The sequence below is a fragment of the Gymnoscopelus braueri genome, assembly GCF_963280865.1.
Source record: "Gymnoscopelus braueri genome assembly, chromosome: 11".
NCBI classification, from domain to species: domain Eukaryota; kingdom Metazoa; phylum Chordata; class Actinopteri; order Myctophiformes; family Myctophidae; genus Gymnoscopelus; species Gymnoscopelus braueri.
In genome coordinates, this window is record NC_137613.1 from 19,840,714 (window position 1) to 19,863,663 (window position 22,950).

The 22,950-nt window shown below is 41.7% G+C and overlaps 1 protein-coding gene across 1 annotated transcript in view; it reads left to right on the plus strand.

The window, feature by feature from the left end:
• The first annotated feature begins 1,131 nt into the window (after nucleotides 1-1,131).
• The window catches only part of atp1a3a (ATPase Na+/K+ transporting subunit alpha 3a), a 47,351-nt gene continuing 25,532 nt past the window's right edge, over nucleotides 1,132-22,950 (plus strand). The window contains exons 1-3 of the mRNA XM_080441439.1: nucleotides 1,132-1,493; nucleotides 19,502-19,627; nucleotides 21,428-21,487. Of these exons, the coding sequence (XP_080297565.1) occupies nucleotides 1,488-1,493; nucleotides 19,502-19,627; nucleotides 21,428-21,487 (192 nt within the window). The 5' untranslated portion in view covers nucleotides 1,132-1,487. The remainder of the gene's footprint in view (nucleotides 1,494-19,501; nucleotides 19,628-21,427; nucleotides 21,488-22,950) is intronic.

The following is a 22,950-nucleotide window of genomic DNA, read 5'->3' on the forward strand; positions in this document are numbered from 1 at the left end:
TTAAAAGCTATTGTGTGTGCTATACACCATGGCCTGGGCTCTATTTCACCCAAAATAGCATGGCCTAAGTCTTCGTTGTGTCATCATTGCAAGTCAAAGCTCCAATTATTAGCTAAGGCCTATTCTGCCCTGCCCTCCTGACAGTCGTGTTATGATCTAATCTATTGTATTGGTAACCGGAAGGCTCGGCCCAAAACACACTCGCCCCCCAGCGGTTCTTGTATTTGTTGTATTGAGGTTAAGGTTAGGAATAAGGTTAGGTTTAGGCATAGTTTTACTGAGGTTAAGATTAGGAATAAGGTTATAGGTTTAGGCATAGTTTTACTGAGGTTAAGATTAGGAATAAGGTTAGGATTTAGGCATAGTTTTACTGAGGTTACGTTTAGGAATAAGGTTAGGTTTAGGCATAGTTTTACTGAGGTTACGTTTAGAAATACCTGGTGGCGACCTTTACGAGGAGGAGCTTTTTTTTTTGGAAAGATGTGTGACTGAGCTGTCCTTGCTGCTACTGGCCAAAGAGTGAGCAGCATCCCTCAAAAAGTAACCTATTGGGGCTGTAGCCTATTGGGGCTGTAGCCTATTGGGGCGCTGAATGGGCGTTGGGAGAACACTTAATGGGTTAACTACTTAAACCCCAGCATCTGTATTGTGGGGAAAGCTTTCGCAGAAAATAGCAGATCAACAAGCTAATACAGCTGGCGTTGTAAGCTTGTCGATCTGAAAAGATACTAGCACAGAGCCCTGAGGGGCTCCGCTCTACCATATGGGGTTTAAGTGGTTAAATGTAAACTTTGGGTGTTGCACGACCACACTGGGCGGTGCATCATGTCATCTGCTGCATCAGTCAGGACCCACCACCGGCTCTTCTTTCACACGCGGAGTGCTTTTTTTTTTTGGCTGTGCAACACACAGCAAAGAAAGGCGTAGTGCCGCGGCCTGAGCTTGTGCCTGAGCACATGCGCGGAGGGATACGGGCATCCAGGCGGCAGCAGCATCCTGAATGAAACGGTTTCCAGCCAGCGGTTTAAACGCTGTGTGATCCGCTGCCATCAGTTGCACCTGCTGCCAGGGCGCGAGGCAAGGGAGGCTCGAGCGGGACGCCTGCTCCATTGTTATAACTGCAACCTGTCATTTAAAAAAAAAAAACACCTGAAAAAGAAACCAAACGTACCCCTTTTTTGATTTAAATTTGCAGTAGGACGCGTGCTTTGTGTTCAATGAAACGTTATTGCCTCGTCAAGTTCCCTCATGGCCGTTCTTCTTTCTTCTTCTTACAAATGAGACTCAGCTCCTCCTCTTATTAACAGCTTTTTGTTTCATTTGGGCAGTTTTTGGTGAGGAGAGACGTTATTTCTATCAAAGAAAAGACACAATTTTACTCTCCGTGTGTCTCCGTCGCGCCTCAAACCGGCTGTAGTTCTGGTTGCATCCACAATCCATCCTGACCGTTTCTGCTGCTGAGGAGAGACCCGCCTGACCGCGTCAAGATGGGGGTAAGCAGAGCTACCATTTATCACCGTTAAAGCCCCGTTTACACTTCACCATGTGGACGGATAGTTGGACGCCGAAAATAGCAGATCTGCAAGCTCACATAGTGAGCCTGCAGATCTGCTATTTTCCAGCATAGGACGTGTCGCACGGTGAAGTATACACGAGGCTTAAAACGCAATATAAATGCCCTGATGTATATATATATACTTAGAGCATGAGTGTTCTGCCAAGTAAAGAGTAAATATGTACAGTATATGTGGGAAAAGCTATGATGTTCGAATGACATTGAACACTGGGATATATATGCTCAATATAGCCTAATACACGATGGAGTCCCTTGCCCGAAAAGAGCTTTTTTTTACTCCCCCAATAGCAACGGACTCCATCCATGATGATATGTGCTGTGTATCACCGGCATTTCTATTCTGTGACTGGGATGAGAATTGGTGGAAAGCCATAGTTGCCATGCAGGCCTATTATAATGTCATCTTCATCCTTTAATAAAGGCGTTGCAAATGATAATCTTGGCATAATGGAATTGACAGACAGTACGTTTTGGACGCTTGTTTCTCAAACATTTCGCCGTTTTCTAAATATATTTTTGCATCAGATAGATAGGACCATATCCACATGACTCCATCCAGCAGCCCGTGCGTCATAATGCGGTGAGGAGAGTAGCAATCTGTGTCTTTATTTCCATGAATTGATAATAAAAAAAAAGAACAGGGAACAAAGAACAGATCTCATAAAGCCAACAACGTGTCGATAATCAGCTGGTAACACTTGCATTATGGAAATATGTGTAAATGGATGTTGATGACATTCACATGCACAGCCTGGACTGCGGATGATGTTATCTTCCCATCACATCTGACTGCAGGTTCTAATGATCACAGGAATGATCACTAAAGATGTCCCTTGGCACCATTGTTTCATAATTGAGCCCCCACAGACATGCCTTTTTTACAACGCTATGTCATGGTATTTGTGTAATTTATAACTAACAAGCATGCATGGGTGACAGTGACATCCAGAGAGGGTGGGGACTGGGAGTAAAATATCACCCATTTTAGGCTATTGTATTGGTGACCCTTGTCTGTCTGCCACTTTGCTTTGACATGGTGTTATGTTGCTTGTTGTGGTGCTGTCATTTACAATACGCCTTAGGTTTTAGCATGGCGTGTAATATTATGTTAAGTCTTCGGGTACCAAAGCGGGCACAGAGACAACTGCGTCAAAATGGTGGTGGTGGGTGCCCCCCCAATGTCGACAAGTGGGGTCCCCATAATTATAGCCACGATCACATCAGACTAGAATCAACACGTCTTCCCCCCGTGTCATTTAAAGTCCAGCTTTGTAGACATGACGTTGTGTTGGTTCATAAAGGACATCCTGTTCAGAGAGGGACCACTACACATATAGACCTTACATGATGTCATTCTCTGTTCTGTCAATGCTGTGTGGAGGTTCTCTGTTCTCCCTTTGCTCTCTCTCTCTCTCTCTCTCACGCTATATGAGAGTGCAACTCGAAATGGTGTCGCCCTGTCACGGTTTGTGGATGCTGTCCGTTGGATTGCCGGAGGGGTACACCGCGCACGACTCTCTCCGGCTACTGCGTCAAAGAGGGGGGAGGAGAGGGAGGAGTGGAGTGGAGGGAGGTGGGGGGGCTGGGGGCAGTGGAAACTCCCGTTCCGAGGTCTGTGATTCGTTGACATTGAGCCATGGAGGGTAGAATGTAAAATGGATAAGAGTAATCGGGGAGGATGAGGGAGAAGGGGGGTGGGGGGGGGAGCGATCTGAACCGATCAATCAATATGGGCCTGGAGCCACGGGAAGCAACGATCAGGCTCCGCGGGGCAGAGATGAAACGAAGGTCAACCCGCTGACTGTAGGCCGCGCTGAGAGGACGGTGATCCTCGCAGCATAACACAGACACATCCTCACATACACACCGAGTGAAGGAGGAGGGGGGGATGGTAGAGAGACCAATAGAGAGAGAGAGAGAAAGAGGGAAGGCTCTCCTCCTGTGAGTCACCTTGAGAAGGGTGAACGGCTGTAGGATGGATTGAGGGACAAGGGGGTGAAAGTAGGGGTATATACAGGAATGTGGTACCATATTGACACAATTATAGGCTTATGCTAAGGCTGGTATATGTAAAAGATGGAGGGAAATGGAGAGATATAGGGAGAGAAGGTTGAGCTGAATGTATCCCCATTTCCTGATTGCCCATAATGCACTCGGTGCAGAAGCTTCAGGAAGAGAGCCAATCATTGTAGAGCGCTGCTGTGGTTGCTTGCACGTGTGTGTGTGCGTGTGATGTCTGATATTCCATCAATATATAGCTGTTATGAGGTCCTCCATTATGAACCACTTCTGATCCATTGTTCTGTAATAACCATTAACTCTGTCCAGTATCACTCACATTTGCATTCACATAATCTTGCCAAATACTATTGTATTGCAATAAATGATCAGCTACGTTATAAACAATCAGGGCATCTCCATCTACAATACTGAGATTGTGTTCTTTTTATGAACTCACAATTAAAAAGATCCACTGCCCCCCCCCCTTTTTTTTACCTAAACTAAAGCAACCATCCAATTGAATTCTCAAATGTCATGTGTGTTGAGCTGTGAAAAATGTTTAAAGATTATTAACCAATCAGCACCTTTATTGATACAATCAACACCTTTATTGCTCTGTCATTGAAGAACCTGAAATGTGATTATCATCCAGGATAGATCAGCTTTCATATATATTATTTTTATTATTATATGTTATATTAAATAACAATGATTGTAAAAAGTTCTATATTCTGATAGTAATTCAATAACGGGTCTCCCCGTTTCCAGCACTTTAGTAGCAGAAAATGCATTTTCAGGTCGGGTATACCAATTCTATCCATTCAGGAGAGAGAACCCATACAGGATACAGGATAAACAAGTGGAATTGGACACAGAGAAGTGAGCAAACAAATTTGGAACTGGAACACTATAACATTTTAAGCTGATAAATGGTACTCTCTCCTGATTGGCTGAAATTGGCAACACACCTGAAAAGGTATTTTCTGCTTATTAAAGAGCTGGAGAGACGAGGAGACCCCTGTTACTGAATCAGAATCATGATATGTTTTCATTAAAAACGTTTTGATTAAACCAAAAAATATCACTTAATCTACCCTACCCTAGCCTTACCCTAGACATTTTTTGTCCAGTATTTTTTTAAATAGTTTTTAATCAGGTTTAATCATGATTCTTCCACCCTTATTCTTTTAGTTTTGCCTTTAATCGCCAGCTGTCATTCTCCCAGACAGTGTACTCTATGTTGCCGGGCACCAGATGCTGATGCGCCTTTTTTTCTCCTTCGAATTCAGAATTCAAAAAGTGCAGCTCACTTAACAATGACAAAGCTTCCATTCTTCATTCCTTCTTCATAGATGGAATGCACTATATAGCAGCCTTTCTAAGACAAAAAATGCTTCCCGCATTTCTATATCAAAGTTGAAATTCCACTTCCTGAGTACATCAAATTGAAAGGAAACAGAGGCTCATTTATAGAGACGATAGGAATGTTCTGTTCTGCTGCAGAACACAGATAATATTGTTGAACATCTGGGATGCTTCCGGAAATTTGTACGGATCTAGGCTGCAGCCTGTGGCTGTACTGTAGATTCTGACTCATCCATCTGTATCTAAAAAGACACGTTCTATTGGAGTCATTCCATACTATCATGGAGTCTAATGTTGTTCCACCAACAAATAAGTAGATTGTTTAGTTTAGTTAAAGGTGCCAAAAACAGGGTTTACAGAAAATGGAGAAAGAAATCACAGCTCTTCAGAAACAACAGACTTAATGATTACCATAGTTGGAAAGCCCCCAATCGTCAAGGTTTTGAAGAGCGGATAGGTTCCGTCTCTCTTGTATGACTCACCCAGTGTCAGTGATGATGAGGATTGAGACTGTGGTTTATTATAACACAAAGTTAAGCCTTGGGGACTGTGGGAAGAGTACCCAGTCCCCACCCATATCAGGTTTTAAATTAAATGCAACCAGATACTTATTTTTCCCCAACACCATTTAACTTTGGAACTAAGTATACACACTTTGCCCAGTGAACGACGTGTATTGGTTAATGGTCCCCCTCTGGACCCAGACATGCACTACCGTATCTCATGCTGTCTTCATTTTGGCTGTCCTACTGTTTGTCACAATAAGGAAAAGAAAAATACCACAGTGTTTATACTGGCCACACCGAGAAAGTAATGTCACAAACTTTAGAGTTTGATAGAGCAACGAAATACACCATTGTCATGCATTTTAGTTTTGGTCCTAATGTGTGTTGCATAACGAGTCCAGTCAATATTTCCTCTGTATTGATTGTGACCACTCTGTTTCCTGCATGTCTAGTTTCCATCCTGTGTGTGTGTGTGTGTGTGTGTGTGTGTGTGCGTGTGCGTGTGTGCGCGCGCACGTGTGTGTGTGTGCGCAATAGCCTGGAAACCAGACGAATCTTGCCCTCGGCAGATTTGGTCTGGCACCACTCAGTTGTGATTGGATTTCACTCCCTCCGAAGTAGTGAGGGACCAATCAGGGCCTAGTATGCAAATATGGTGCGGGTTTATGACCAGAGGCATGTTTTTAATCCGCCCCTTGGAAATGCAGGATCCACACAGAGATCCCAGACCAATATCTGCTCAGTGATATTAGCCATGCCAGGCTATGTGTGCACATGTCCATGTGTGTGTTTTTCTTTTTGGATCCATACTACGTACGTATCAGCAGTGAGGGTCATCCAATCATCCGATAGCTGCCATTTGTTCCGTTGGGCTGGCCATGAAATCGCTATGCTATGAGGTCACTATGACATCATTTCCTGTTTGGCGGGCAGAGCCGGGGGCCAGTTGTGTGTGAAGGGTAATTAGTGGTTTTCCATGAAATGCAGTGAGAGGGCAGGAAGGTTATAGAGCTTACAGGTGTTAATCGCAACACATGGAGATGTGCTGTAAGGCTGTTAGCTCATTGGCGCATGGCAAACGATGTCATAATGGGTCTAATGATATAGATTTATTGTTTGGTATTTCACAGGAGGAAATTAAGTGGCCCCTTATCTATGCTGAACGTTGTGTGACTTGAGGGTACTTAATGCAGGGGGGCGAGAGAGAGAGAGAGAGAGCACACTACCGAGGGAACACCTGCTTGCTCCTGATTAGCGAGGCATACAATAGCTAGTTCCAGGAATGACATTGAAATATTACACAAGTAACACAACATACCTTCACATCAAGCGTGTCATGAAAATAAACGGGGATAAAAATCCAATATACTTTCCTAGGCTATTTATTCACACAGTAGGCTTCAATTATTTGTGCGCCCAGTGGATTGGGTGTTGCTAGGAAACCTCTCATCCCTATATCTTTCAGTACAATGGAGACAGAAGCTGTCAATGTGATTCTGTCAACTGCCATTTTCTGTTAAGCTCTTTTCCCCAACATGCTGTGTTTTACAGTCGAAATGGACTGCAGGAAATGTGGGCAAACCAATGTACTTTGACTTTATCGTTGATTCAGTCATCACTTTTGCTGTTGGATCAATAATGTATTCTAAAATGGATTATAATGAGCGGAGTAAAGGTCCATAATAACAATGACATGGATCTCTGGATTCTCTTCTTTTTTAGTAATTATTGTAATTATTGTCGCCCCTGTCCGTCCGTGTGTCTGTCAGTCTGTGAGCAGCTAATCTCCGGCACTGTTGGACCGATTGGAGTGAAACTTTGCATGCACACTCCCAATAGGCCAAATAAAAAAACTCTCTGCTCCAAATTCTTCAAATCGGCTTCATGGTGGCGATTCATTTGACAAAACGTCACATTTTGGCCAAGCAACATTCTTGAACCAAGCAATGCCTTGCTCACCCTGTTGGGCTACATAGGGAATGGAATCTGAAACCCTGGTAATGTTTAGTGCCATTTAGCAACATAGAGAATAGAAGAACCCTTCACCCTGGTGGTGTTAGAGCTAGCTTCTGCCCGTTATCTCCTGTAAATAGCATTGTAGAACAGTTATGTCCAATATCTATATACGTATTTTTACATTTATTTTCTCCAACAAATTATGGAATACAAAATCCCTGCATTCGCTCAGTTTATCTTTTACTGCAGTTTCCAAAATATTTGTGTTGGCGCTCTCCACTAGTATAACAGTAAGCAGCCTGTGGCCCGTAGGTCAGGAGCCTACACAGTATCTCCTGTTTATGGAGCGTGAGAGCAGTGGCTGGTGCATTCTTCTCCAGGGGGACTAAACCAAACATTTAGGCCAACATGAAGGCTAATATTTTATTAGTTTATTTTGATAAATAAATACACTTTTATTTGTATTTAGTTGTTATTCATTTGTGAAAGACAGACTTAACTAATGGTATCCGCAAACCTGATGATTATACAGTGCAACTTTTTGTATTTATAGGTTAATAATTCTCCTGTATATTGAATTTCCCTCCTGGGGGACAATAAAAGCTGTAGGTACATTATTTGATCTTATACTGTAATTTAATATCTTTACATATTTTTCACTGCAATAACAACATAGACAAAAACTGCCATATTTTTAATAGTCTTTGGTATGACTCGGCCGGGAAATGAACCCCGGCCTCCCAATCTCAGAGCGGACACTCTATCCACAACTGTCAAAGCCTGATACAAAGCCTGAAAGTATGTTCTTTTTATCATGACAAACAAGCCTTTCTTGAGAGAAATAGACTAAAGTTGAAGGCTGTGGAGATCTGGCATTTCTATCTTTAGCATTTTTGTCATTCCTTCAGCATGGCATCAGCAGTTCACTCTCTAACCACAAATAATTCACTGTTTAAAACACACTCGTCACCCATTTTCGGTGCTAAAACAGAAGCTAAAACTGGGGTAGAAGCACTGCCAGTACAGCCCAAGAGTAGAACTGCAGAAGCTGCATCATATTATGCACAATATCATAAATGGGTATCAATATTTGTGTTTTCAGATAACATGGTTCATAATCAGCATACGTAACTACAGTATTATACCAGGGCCAGTGTGAGTTCATGTAAAGTGCCTCAACTGAAAGATAATGTAGCCTGAAGTTCCTTTTTACAATACTGCCATGTTGTGGAACAGACTTGCTATATGTTACATTTTTAAATATGAGAAGGGCTTATAGAAGTCAGGTTAGGATTTTTGTTTATGGAACAGGGGTAACATATTTAGGCTTATTATGTTTTTTTTGTGTGTGTTTTTTACATATCTTAACATCTTGGGACTATGTTGGAAATAAGTCTTCTCACATCAACAAGTTGCCCTTTGGATTCATGTTTCTGTCTGTGTCTGATAGTCCATAAATAAAATCAGTCAATCAAGTAAAAAATCAAGCTAAAATGGAATATACATCATCAGTGTCACAAGTGATGTGTCTCAGCTTGATTAAACCTGATGCAGTTGAACAGATCAGAGAAGTAGTGAGGAGGAGGAGGAGGAGGGGAACAGATGGGAGGGCTTGAGGGAGATAGGGGGAGGCGGGAGGGAGGGAGGGAGGGAGAGAGAAGCGATGCTTGCTGAATGTAAACAGTGGCAGGGGATCGGATGGATGGATGGATGGATGGATGGATGGCTGTATGGAAAGATAGATGTGATGGTTGGATGACCAGATTGACAGATGGGTGGATGGATAGATTGATGGTTGCCTGATAGGGTTGTTGAGGTAGCCAGCATTACCAGTGTTACACGGCGTGCGAGCATATACTGATGCCCACCGATAAAACCATTTCCATTATTGTATATTATTATTATTGTATAAACAAAGTACTAAGCATGTTATCAATACTAGGATCAATAGCTGCATGACGGACAGTAAAATTATGAAGTGAAATAACCATGTAATGAGTAGGGAGAGAGAGTTTTCTTGATAGCTTTTCTGAAGTCAGTACAAGTCAGTGCTTTATTTACTTCACATGTGAATGTTACACAATGTGCTCTTAACCAACGTTACTTTCTTATTTACTGTTTTTGACATTGTGGCTGTTTATCCTAGTGCTCTGATTGGATATTTACTGTCTGTCTGTTTACTTGTATAACCCAATGGCAAATGTTGAGTAGGACACGTGCTGGTTAATAATAACTGCAATGCAGTTATTTAAATCAGACGGCGCACAGTGAAGTTAAGTAGGCTATGCACAATGCATACACATCCAAGGCCTTATTTTCCACTCGGCGCAGAGTGCAATGCGCAATCAGTAATCACTAATCACTAATTCAGGGCCCTTTGCGGCAGGCGCTAACACATGGCATGGACAGTGGACACACCCTCAAGGTGCAAGCTAAAGACCATGCACTGTTAAAATAGGGCCCCCAGTGTTACTGGTATATTAGTAATTAGTATGAATGTATTAATTGGTGGAAATCACACCGACCGCAGCAAGCCTATTGCCGGTTTAGAGGGATGAACAGATACTGAACATGTCTAGCTGAATGACTGGATGCATAGACTAATGGGGGGATGCATGGATGGATGGATACATTGATGAATGGGCGATGGAGGATTTCATGATCTTGTGTGTATGCATGTGTGTGTGCCAGTCAGTCAGTCGGTAGCTTTCTAGGTCGGTCTGTCCACTGATGTGTGCACTAATGCATGTCATTGTATGCGAGTGTGATGATCTTCTACATGGCCATCATGACTACTATACACTACTACTACTGAACTTCTACACTGGAATCAATAGAAAACGACAGGCGAGCTACTGTACTGCCTCTTATTTAAAACGTATATTTAATTGCCACAGAAATATGAACATGTAAATGCGAAGGACATTCGGCCAATCTGAGAGGCACAAAAGGAGTAGACACACACACACACAAGAACGAAAGATAATTAAATCATCAAGTTCTTCCATTTTCCGGCATCGTTCCCATTCGTATCTGGGAAACCAAGGACTCTGCCAGCTGGTAGTGTAGAATGTCATTTATCTCACCATGAGGATTTTCTGAAGAGCCTAGCTACTTTGCTTATTAACTTGCAGAGAAATAGCAGCCTCAATATCAGTGGAGGGAAAACCAATCAACCAATCTTACCTTCAGTCGGTGATATATGATTCTATCGCCAGTTGGAACAAGCCTACTGTAGATTGGGAAATAGCTTCCCATGTTGAAAGACTTGTCTTACAGTCATTGGGGTAAAAAGTTAGGGATATAATTCTAACCATCAATCTATGTATTATCGTAAAACTTAAAATGGTACAAATATAAATACTGTATATCTGGATTACAATATGTATTTGAATTCACATCCGGATTACAAATGATTGATGGTTATATTTTCATGTACTCTACTATTCCATTCATAGAAACTGCGCCGGAGTATCCTGATCAAAGTTAAGTTGTGTGTGTGTGAGATTTAGCTGTGGTTTCCGGAGATTAAAACATGGCTTAAATACAGACAGTATTCATTGCAGCCTACTTCAGACCTGTGGTCTGCTGTGCTGATGCTCGGGTCTACAGGCTAAATGGTGAAATTACATTCTGTTCACACAGACAATCTGTTCTGTTGTGGAATGTATAGAACATCTGGATGCTTCCAGCACCTCCTCAGGTTCCACTGTCTGCAGAGACAGAGATGGGCGGAGAGAGACAGATAGAAAGCAAGTATATACAATCTTTCGTAAATTACACCTTCTGATAATTCTACTTGATTGTTGTCAAACATGAAATGACTCGTGTATCCTACCGGAGAGGTACATTAATCCCACTAGTGTTTCACCAGCATGAGTGTCAAAATACAGCTTGTAGGTGCGCTTGAGTATGGACACTCCCGGCTAGTGGGCAAAGGAATGGAATGAAGATACAAATGATGCGACGGTGATGTCACCATCATGCGGAAATGTTTCAGACTCGTGGAGGCCTTGCCCACTTAATGCCCAGCCTCTTTCATCCGGCGTTGAAAAAAAGTTGTGTGTTGAGGCACGCACAACTTTATTGTATTGACATATATATATATATATAATATTGACTTTAGCGGTAGCGTTGCCCACTAGTGCATTTTCACCCCATAGTCAACGATTATTCGAGGTTCGATTATTGTGACAGCCCTAATGTCATCATAAACATACAGTACAACTCTGCATTTCCCTGAAAAGGATATGGCACCTTGACAGAGAAACGGTATCAATTCAATATCATGAAAACATTATATTCTAATTGAATGTGTTCTGTTGCAATTAGCAAGGCCTGGTTATCCATTTGTAACACCACTTATCTGATCAAGTGCAACATAAGACCTTGTGAGGAAAACGGCAGTGCTTGGTTGTGTGCGTGAGTCAGTCAAAACTCTCACCGCCTCAGTTACTGTCGTGTGTGTGTGTGTGTGTGTGTGTGTGTGTGTGTGTGTGTGTGTGTGTGTGTGTGTGTGTGTGTGTGTGTGTGTGTGTGTGTGTGTGTGTGTGTGTGTGTGTGTGTGTGTGTGTGTGTGTGTGTGTGTGTGTGTGTGTGTGTGTGTGCTGGAATGGCCAATGGCAAATTTATGAGAGAGCAATCTGTGTCACGAACAGCCATAGGCATAGCAGAGCTTAGATGCTTTCACAAACCTCCTGGGATTAGATGTTAGAAGTTAGACGTGTGGAGTCAACTCAGGCTGAATGCTTCTGTGCTGGAAGTCAAATGCAATCGTGCCCTCTCTCTAAATGACATAGTCACACAGAGGCTAATGCATTCCTAGAGTTTGAGGGCGGTAAAAAATTATTCCAGCAGCGCAGTTGATAGTTTAGCAGTTTTGCTACACAGCAGCATATTGGGTACAGGTGGAGGAGCTAAATGACTTGCAAAGTGGGCTTAATGAAAAGGGACAACTAGCCACAAGAACACTGGCTTTTTACTGCTTTTTATTTCGCCAACTCAGTCTGCCGGGTGAGTTTCCCCATGTTGAGTCAAATTAATATGCAATATTTGTTTGGCAGTTAGATGTGGCTTTCATTGGTCAAACTTGCACATTGTCTCCGGAATATGCTATATGCTATTGCTATTTGGGAACCGCTGGGGACAAATCTTCATCACAAGGATGCGTTTGAAATAGCAGAGATGATGGCAGTGTACCTTATGGTTATGCTCTCATTTGAAGCAAGTGAATGAAAGAATGAATGATTGATTGATTGATCGATCGATCGATCGATTGATCGATTGATTGAATTCTATGCTTTCACTATTTCTAATTTAGTGAAGGGTCTCAAGAAATATGAGAAATGTTTCTTCTTTAATGTAAACGGCAGTTGTTTTAAAAAAAAAAGACTGTACTCGTGCTGTTAGCATTTCTGTCTAATAAAATATTCAATCAATCAATCAATCAATCAATTGCAGGGAAAAATGGTGCGTCTTCTTGTATGGATCTTTGTTGTGCGCAAGTCCTTGTAGTAGTGTCAATAAATAATACATGGTGTCTGAAACATTTCATAGCTTTGATCACTCAATGAGAGAGAAGGGAAAAAGATCCATGAAGCAAGGGATAGATGTCATGGCTGTATTTAACATTATCAACAAAAAGTGTTATATTGCGGTTTGTGTATAACACATCTTTAACCATATTTCTTCACCACTTCACAATTAAGTGTAGCAGAGTAGCTCAGCCGGAAGCCTAATATCTCCCTGGCCAAAGTGGGATTCTCTCTTGGCGTAGCGGTAGATGTTTGGCCTCCCACACGGGAGAGACCCAGGCTTGAATCTCAGGTGTTACATAAGCATGGATTAGCTAGAGGATGACGGAATAGAAGGAGGAGATAAGATACGATCAAATTAATAATACAAATAATTATAATTGGAAGAATCCATTTTATCATCTCATCACTCACGTTTTTGCTTGTTTTTCAGAAAAGGAGAAAAAGAAAAGGGGGGGGGGGGGGGTAGAGCAGGGAGAAATGATTAAACATTAAAGAAGCATGTCAAAGAGAACATAAAAAATATATCTACATATACATAATGTATACTGTACATAACACCAGCAGATACATTATGTACATGAGATTAAACATAAGGTGTGAAAGTGGTAGCACATGGGTAGGTCCACATAGTGGCAGGTATGTGTGCACGAGATTAGACACAAAAGGTGCAAAAAAAGGGCAGAAACGTAACATAAAAAAGAAAATCCACATTGCAGGTCCACAGGGAAAGTATAACGTTTGCACAGAGGAACATATCGTCTCTGTCGGGTGGAATTGGAAACCTCATGTCCAAAACTGTTACTTTTCAGGATTAAAAATCCAAAATAGCAAAAGTATTGTGTGACGCTGTAGTATGGTCAAGTAGGGCATTCATTTACGAAAACACACAAAAACACAAAAAAACACACAAAAAGTAAAATATGGAGATAAGAGTTTTTCTGCCCGACAGCAATGATATCCACATGAAGGGAGGAAAACAGTCTGTTTCAATTAAAGTCTTCCAGTTGACAGGCTAGCCTGGTGACTGGCGGTGACCGCTCAACTGAATTAAATTTGGGTTCTTTATACAGTTTTTGTTTTGTTTTGTTTAATCTTTAGCCACTGAAAGACACAACACCTCCAGTCTTTCAACCATGACCATCCAAAGGAATGAATGCAGTGGTGTGTTCTAGGTATTTTCGGAGGGTATACCATAATTATTCCCACACGCACGGCATGTGCACATCATGCACACGTGCGTGCGTAGTCACCGGATGAAATAACCGCTCTATTGTTAAGTTAATGTGTGAATTACTTCGAAACCCCAATGGCCAGTGGTCATTATCACCTCAAAACAATAGTCACACATCATCTCGGATGCCGCATTATCACATGAAAAAGGCTATTTGAACTAAACGTCTACATTCTTGCTGCCCCCAGCCCCTCCTCCTGCGTATCGGATACACTTCCTCGGATGGTTACTGGACAGTATACGAGTTTTTTTCAAATGTTCTTGGATGGTATACTACGTATGTTGCGTAATACGGTAGAACACACAGGAATGAACATGTGTTAGTGAGAGGGGAGAGGACAGTGGTAGAGAGAGGGATTAGTATTGTTCAGTGGGTTAATCTGGTGTAGTAAACAGCAATAATCTGAGGCCCTGTTGGACGCCACTGTCCTGAGGCGAACACAGCCGCTCCCCTGACAGATGGCAACACACACACACACACCCACACACACACTAATGCCTGCATGAATAGAAACAGAAACCCACAGATACAGAATACATATATATAGAAAGTCACTTACACTTTAATGCATTGGAAGATGTAAACACAATGAAATGCATCATAAAAACACACTCGCGTGCGAGTAGGTTATGCATGCTCCTATTGGAAAAACACATACTTACACGCACATACACACACACACACACACACACACACACACACACACACACACACACACACACACACACACACACACACACACACACACACACACACACACACACACACACACACACACACACACACACACACACACACACACACACACACACACACACACACACACACACACACACTCAGAACAAATACACATACTGTACTATACACACACAAAAAAAAGAAAAAAAGGGAAAAAAACAGCCAGATGTGTCCAAAGTGGGAGGCGGAGCTATCGTATGATGATTACCGCAGACTGTCACCAAACCCTTTAGTCTGCCAGGGCCTTATCTGGCCAGACAAAATAAATTACACTGAAACGCAGCATCACAAAGCCCTCAAATCAGCCTGAAACCTCCCAGCCCAGACTAATACTCATTAATAGCTTTGCTTTCACAAAATACATTCTCCCTCAGTCTCTCCCGTAGCTCATTATTACCACCCATGACCTACACTCTGTTGTTCATGGTTTTACATGCACAAACATGTTCATAATAAACCCATGGCTGTAGAGTGGAGGAACTAAAGGTCGAAAAATGTTCTGTCCAAATTCACAGTTTTGATAAAGATTTTCTTTTTTGATCAAGTTTTTCTCAGCAATTTAATCATGATGTCAATTCCCATCGAACAATGAATTACAAATCGGTCCCTTTTGCTGATAACCCCCACTTGTTGGTCTTAGAGAGGGTGTAGACAGCCACCTGTGTCCTCATACACATGGAGTTGCCAGCCACTTCTCTTTACCTGACAGTGAGGAGCTTCAGCAGTTCCAACCAACCAGTAGGTCTGTAGGAGTAGCTAGTGCAGCGACAAAGAACACTAACCCTGGCCTGTGAGCTTCCAACCAGCGAACATGGCCAATTTTCCCTTTGCCAAGTACCTCCCTAGAAAAGCCACTGTCTACATCTGTGTTCTTTTTCAGGCCGCGCAACCCCCCAAAATAATCATATTTGAACTGGGGACCCCCCACCCTGACAAGCACTTGGAAATGTAGGCATTACATTTAGTTTTACTCGGTTCCCCAGATAAATATTGTGAAAATAGCAGATCTACAAGCTCAGCAATTGGCGTTGTGAGCTTGTAGATCGGCTATTTTCACAATTTCTGCCTCTTTCTTATATTATTTGACAATTTCGGCAATGGGCAATCTTTGACCCTGTTTTTATAGTATAGTTTGTTGATTAGTTTTGATGCAGTAATGGTATTTTTTTTCTCCTTCTTTTTTTTTAGCTATATTAAAAAGGTCTTAAAAGTCCTTAAATTGTCACTTCACTATCAGCTGGGTTCCTCTGGGGGTCCCGACCCACAGGTTGAGAACCTCTGGTCTACATTACCAACCACAACTAGATGCGGAAGGCCTGTAAAGTTTTCAGCACAAATGCTGAAGAGGTGTGCATATGGAATGTGCAAGTCCGACAGCAGATACACCATCAAAGTTTAGAGGAGGGTGTTGTGCAAGCGAATGCTTGACTCTCTCGCTAAAATAGTTGACATTAATGATGATTGACATGCTGGCGTCTGTCATGGCAGGAGCAGAAACTTGGCAGGTGTAGCAACAGTAACTAAGGGTTGCAGGACTTGGCGAAGGGCCATTGCACTGTGTGAAGTAATCGGTCCCCAGTCTCCACAGCGGAGGGCGGGTACTTAACCCTTGTGCCCCGGCCCATTCTGTTAATGTTTTTTTATAAACTATTTGTTTTCGGGGGGTTTTATCACCAAAATGTGGTTTTATATTTCTAAGAGGAGGTGGATAAAAGTGCACGTGTGCTTTACATTTGCATAGCTTCGACAATGTGTCAAGAGAAGGAACGGAAAGAAGTGACATACTTTTGTTCATATACATCTGTTGTTTAATAGTGGAAACAGCAGATCTGCAATTTCAAAATGCGACACGTTGTGAGCTTATATTTCGGCTATTTCCATTGTTTTGTTTACATTTTGAAAGTATATTAAATATAATTGATAGTATTATTAATAAATACTATATAATACTATATTTAATAATATAGTATTATTAAATGTGTCAGTCATTTTTAAGTAATTTGTCATCTGCCCTGTGGATTTTTCGTCAACAAAGCCTAATAGCCAATCAAAAATGTTAAAGTACAGTAACAGTTACAAGCATACATGGACACCTCAATGGTGCATACCAATGCAAGTGCATTTATGCGTACATACAGTACAGGCACATGTGCAAATACTATAACATCCGCACACAAATTTCCATGCGATGTGCAAGAATGCAGATTAGCCGACTCATGGTCTTGAGCACCTTGGGTTGGCTCCCACATGTGTCGGTTTGCTCACTACCAGTTCCTTCTCTCTCTGAACTCGTCCGCTACCCACGGGAGGCCTCCATAGAGGTCCGCCCATGTTACATCAAGTGCCATTTGTAGCATTCTTGTGTAGACGCCATCCATGGCCTTTTCCTGCTGTACTGTGAGGAGCGTCCATGTCTTGGCCTCGTACAGCAGTACTGATTACACTCTAGCCACGAACGGCCGCCTCTCGAGGTCATTCTCCTATGTCAGATTTCCACACTGCTCATCCCATACAATTCCATGCAAGTTCCCTACGGACTTTCAGACCCTGCATCCACACATACAATGCACAATGTGTGCCATAATGTAGGACAGCCCTAATGATGAATGTCCCACGATGCATTTTAATTAGCATCTTCTTTATCTCCACCAGGAGTCATGTGATCAGGATCCCTTTGTCCTTTGTCTCCCCCTCGTAGACAAAGTCAAATCTGTCTCCATGTACCCCCCCCCCCCCCCTAACACTACCACCACCTTTGGGCAGTGGGCACAGTTGTCAACTAAATGGCAGCTGTCTGAGTGGCAGCCAGCGCTCTCGAGACAAGTCTGTCATCTACAGTAATGATACTTCTAATCACAGTGTCTCAATGTGCCCTCTCTCTCAGCAGAGGACTGAGTCTATGTTTGGTGCTCAATCTAGATGTTTTGACTGGGTGGGAGGGGGGGGCGTTGATGGTTATGGAAGAAATCAGAGCTCCCCTCAGAGCATAGTCTGTGCTGGCAGGTATATGCAGTGGTAGTGACTAACTACTGTACTGTACTGTAGTACTGTACTTAAGTACAATTTTGAGGTATTTTTACTTTACTGGAGTATTTCCAATTTTCAATACTCTTACTTTTGCTCCACTACATCTCAGAGGCAAATATTGTAGTTTTACTCCACTTCAGTAAGTTATTTGAAAACTTTGGTTACTAGTTACTTTGTAGATTTTGATTATTACAAAACGTACATTAACCACTTAAGCCCTATACTTTGTCTATTTGAAAATAGCCGATCTATTTTCAAATAGATCGGCTATTATAGATGCTCTATATGATGCTCTATTAGATGCTCAATTCAAATAGATGCTCTATTTGAGCATTGTGTGATGCTCAAATAGAGCATCACACGATCGTTGTGATGCTCACAACGCATCGTGATGTGAGCTTGTAGATCTGCTATTTTCAAAAGATTTGTATACATTTTGAAAACGTAATAACATTCTGCATAATGTTTACTTTTACTTGTGGTACTTTAAGTATATTTTGATGCCAATACTTGTGTACTTTTACTCAAGTACATTCTGAATACCAGACTTTTACTTGTAACATTGTGGTACTGATACTTATATGAGTATTTCTTCCATCACTATGTCAGCTTGAAATGAAGTCTCAGAGATTATTTTGAATTGAAACGGTCCAACGGGTGGATCATGCATTCCCAATTTGCATCGCTCCTGACTCGCATCATTCAAGAATCCCGAGTAGGCCGGTGCCCATTCATAACTGTGGTAACGGGTGCCACACTGGCTAGGGTACTCTCACTACGTGTACAGCGAGTACTCTGACAACAGTATTGCATAACCGGGTGGGGCATGCATTCCCAACTTCAGCGTTCCTGATATCGTTCACAACTTGCGTGGTCCCTGAGGAATTGCAAGTTGTTGCTGTTGTTTTCACCATGTACTGTAGCTTTGGAATTAGAAACTCTAGATAGTAGTCTGGCATCTTTAAGTCTTGTATATTTTACCAACCGACTGTTAGTGAAATGAAACACGATGGCTTCAGGATCGTTGATGAAAGAAGATCAACAATTACCATTCATGATGGATTGAGTATTTTAGGATTTCCTAACCTGAGATAAGATAGAATGGATTAAGATCAACTAGGATTCCTAAAGTTAGTTAAAAGAATTAGCTTCTATATTCTTCTGAGAGCTTGAGTTTGTTTATAAATGGGATTTATTTCAGTGTGCATATTTGTAATGGTGACAAATAATTATATTGCTGCTACTGTACATACTCTCAATTGCTTTCATCTCTTGCCCATTAAAATGCCTCTGCAAAACTGCAATGTGGAAGTCAGCAAGAACCATAGTCAAGATTATGTCTTGTGTGTGTGTGTGTGTGTGTGTGTGTGTGTGTGTATGTGTATGTGTGTGTGTGTATATATATATATCTTTTTTTACACTAGTGCATATTATTAGATTAGGATGTAGGAATTCAAGCTTATTTAACAGGCATTTGACTGACTCCTACCTGTTAAATACCTGTAAAATCGTGTGTGTGTGTGTGTGTGTGTGTGTGTGTGTGTGTGTGTGTGTGTGTTGCAGTATGGACGGTCTGACAGCTACCGCGTGGCCACCACGACGGACAAGGATGAGAAGGAGTCACCCTCCAAGAAGGATAAGAAGGATAAGGGCAAGGACCTGGACGACCTCAAGAAGGAAGTCCCATTGGTAAGTACACCATTGCCTAGTTCCTCTGACTGAAACTAGAGTGTACAGAATGGGGATACGTTGACAGTAGCTGATGATGGTTCTTAGCTTATTTGCGCGCCGATGTCTCACTCCAAAAAAGCACGACGCATTTTGTGCCTATTTCCGGTGTCAGACACAATGTGCAACCAAGTATAAATCTGGCTTTAGTCAAACCAGCTCTGTGCCAAGAGACAAAAGCTTAAGTGACACAGAGCCTCCAACAAGCAGGGTTATCACATTAACCACAGATGGGTGGAATTCACAAGCTACTCAAAGCTATCGTAAATTACAGTCACAGCTCATGTTATGACAAGCGAATGGGAAATCAAATGTCGTGACCTACAGATTTTTTTTGCATATCGTTGCATACCTAGTTTTAAGAGAACTTAAAGTTGGTGTAATTGATTTTAAATAGCTCTATATTTCTATATTCTGATAGCAATCATCGCTACAGAGTCCATTAACAAGGGAGTTTCAGCTTTTAAGTAATCATAGAATATGTTCATAGGTCAGGATAACAATTTGAACCAGGATAAAGAACGTATACAGAATACAGGATACGCAAGTGATGGGGAAGAAAATAGCAGACAAATTTTAAATTGAAAATTTAAGCTGATAAATGCTATTTGTGTGGTTCTCTCCTGATTGGATAAAATTGGTATCCATAAAAATTTATCGAGATCTCTCGATTTTGAGAGATGGGAAGACCCTGTTACTGAACAAACACATACAGAGCTTTAATGTTTTAAAAGGATCCCTGGCTAATAAGCCAAATACGCCTTAATACATTATAATTGTCGTCTATAACTGTATACTGTACTGTATACTGTATAAATGTCAAATTAGAAACACCTTAAATATTGTATTTATCAATAACAAAATAGTCTTCATTCTGAGGAGGTTGACACCATGCTAAAATATATACTATTAACGATGTAACCAATGTTGGTCAATTCTGTCAAATTCTCAATAAAGTAGAGTCTTGAGAGAAAAATGGAACTCACTCGTAAACAGTATATTCCTGGCATTGATCCAGTTCTTATAACTCTCTGACCCTGAAGTAATGTAGTTGATAGGGAGCTAAACAAAGACGTAGTGTATTGTTATTGATCTGTTAGGGTGGTATAGGCTGTGTGGTTTGAGGTTAATATGCCAGAGAAATACAATCCTAATGGCAGGGGGATTTCCTACTGTGTGGAGCCATAAATATAGGAATGTCCCTTTACACTGGGGGGTATCTACACTTTGAATGATTAAAAGTGGAACAGCGTCATCTGTTGTCAACCAATTACCTACTGTGCTTCAAAAAGTGTCATGCGATCGAAATTCTGTAACTTTTTCCCCCAAATGGAAAGTATACAATTTGGACACTTTATTTGCTTTTTATTTTTTACTATGGCCAGTCTAGACTAGTGGAGTTTTACCCACAAGTACCAGAACATAAAAAAAACATACAATACATGAAAGTAACTGACACTGAACGGGGTACCTTACCTGCATGTCTACTACCACCCATCTGGTATGCCAAAGGATAAAGGAAATGCCAGGAATCAATTGAAGATAAAATGTGACTCACGGCTGCTCCAAAAACACACCAGAAAACCTCACAGCCTCTCTCAACGTTGTTTCTTTTTTTTAAAGGTTGTGCTTTCTAGAAAGGTTTCATATTGATTGACACTGACAGTATTTTGTCATTACTCAATCCATATAAAATGTCACTGAAATGTCAGAATATAATTGAGGTTTATTCATAATTCTTTTGTTCTTTTCTTTCTACAGACGGAACACAAGATGTCCATTGAGGAGGTTTGCCGGAAATACAACACTGATATTGTCCAGGTAAATTGTTCTCCTTGGATGTGTTCTTATTCTCAAGTAGGACAGCCTTTAATTACTTCCAGGGTCCAGGGAACAAAATGAACACCTGCCAACGGCCAATGGCGTTTACAACGGAGACTAACTAGCCACTTGGTGTGTGAAAAGAATCGGAGCCATCTACTGCATTTTTTTATTTCCATATAAGAACTAGCTTCCATTGTCTGTCTGTGATTCTGCCTAAAGCGTTACTTTAAAAAAAAGTGTTGCAGCCGCTTATGTGAGTGTGCGTGTACACGTGTGGGCATTCAAACTGTAGCACCTCCTCTATTTACTGCTCTGTGCTCAGATCCGGTCGAAAGCCTGCCTATTGTATCTGGTAATAACCACAACAAACATACATGCACACACACACACACACAGACCGTTTCCGTATCCTCACTAAACCGGATGGGTAGAAGAGAGTGCAGAATGAGTAGCCATGCAAGTCACAATCCAGAAAATAAGTAAATGCCAAACGTCCGAACCTCAACATCCGAACGTCAACGAAACGAACAAACCGTCGTAGAACATTCTGACCTTTGGGGCCAGCCTTAATCCCCATATGGGCATGTTACGTTTGTGACAGCCACCCACCGTCCCCGTCAACCCACAAGATAATTTAAAGTCTTATGTCTTATGACAGACAATCAGAAGAGATTAGAGGAGACGAGAGGTGACGGCTCCATCCAGGCGCGTTGAAATAGTTACAACACTCTTTGATCTCGCCACTACATGGCGTTACTTGTGGTGTATGTATGCACACTCCTTGTTCTTGTTATCTCTGAGTCTGAGCACACAGAAACAAGTTCTAAATCAACTGTAAGTTGGTCTTGGCAATATATGTTTGAATATGTTGAATATGTTAATATTCTCCGTGTCAACGAACGGAGGTCTACGTACGGGAGTGTCGTAGGCTACTCTCTCTCTCTCTCTGAATAGCCCTGGGATCCGTCTATTTACTGTACAGAACGCCATATCTCTTCATAGGTTTTGAATATTGATTGATTGAATACTTTATTAGACAGAAATGCAAACAGCACGAGGTACAGTCAGACATTTGGGCTAAAAGGATTACACAGAAAAGTCCAGGGGACTTGTTTCCATTGTGGTCCTATCCAGGTCAATTAACTTTGCGCTTACCTGATCATCTCAGCATATTAAAATCAAGTTACTTACAACAAGCAGCGGGTAGATATCTGCATTGAAGTAAACCAACACTGATCAGGATTGTCATGTGACGAGACAAAAAAAAAAGAGTCCTGCAACTTCACTCAATAGACTGTGATACCAAAAAGAACAGACCTACAAGCGAGCGACCATCGCGTCGCAATGCATCGAGTTGAGACCTTGTTTCTTGTCAAGCGAGGAACACATCAATCATCTAGAAAAGATAGACGCCTCAGTAGTATCGCCCATGTTGTGTTTTGCCTGGAGGCGGTCCACAG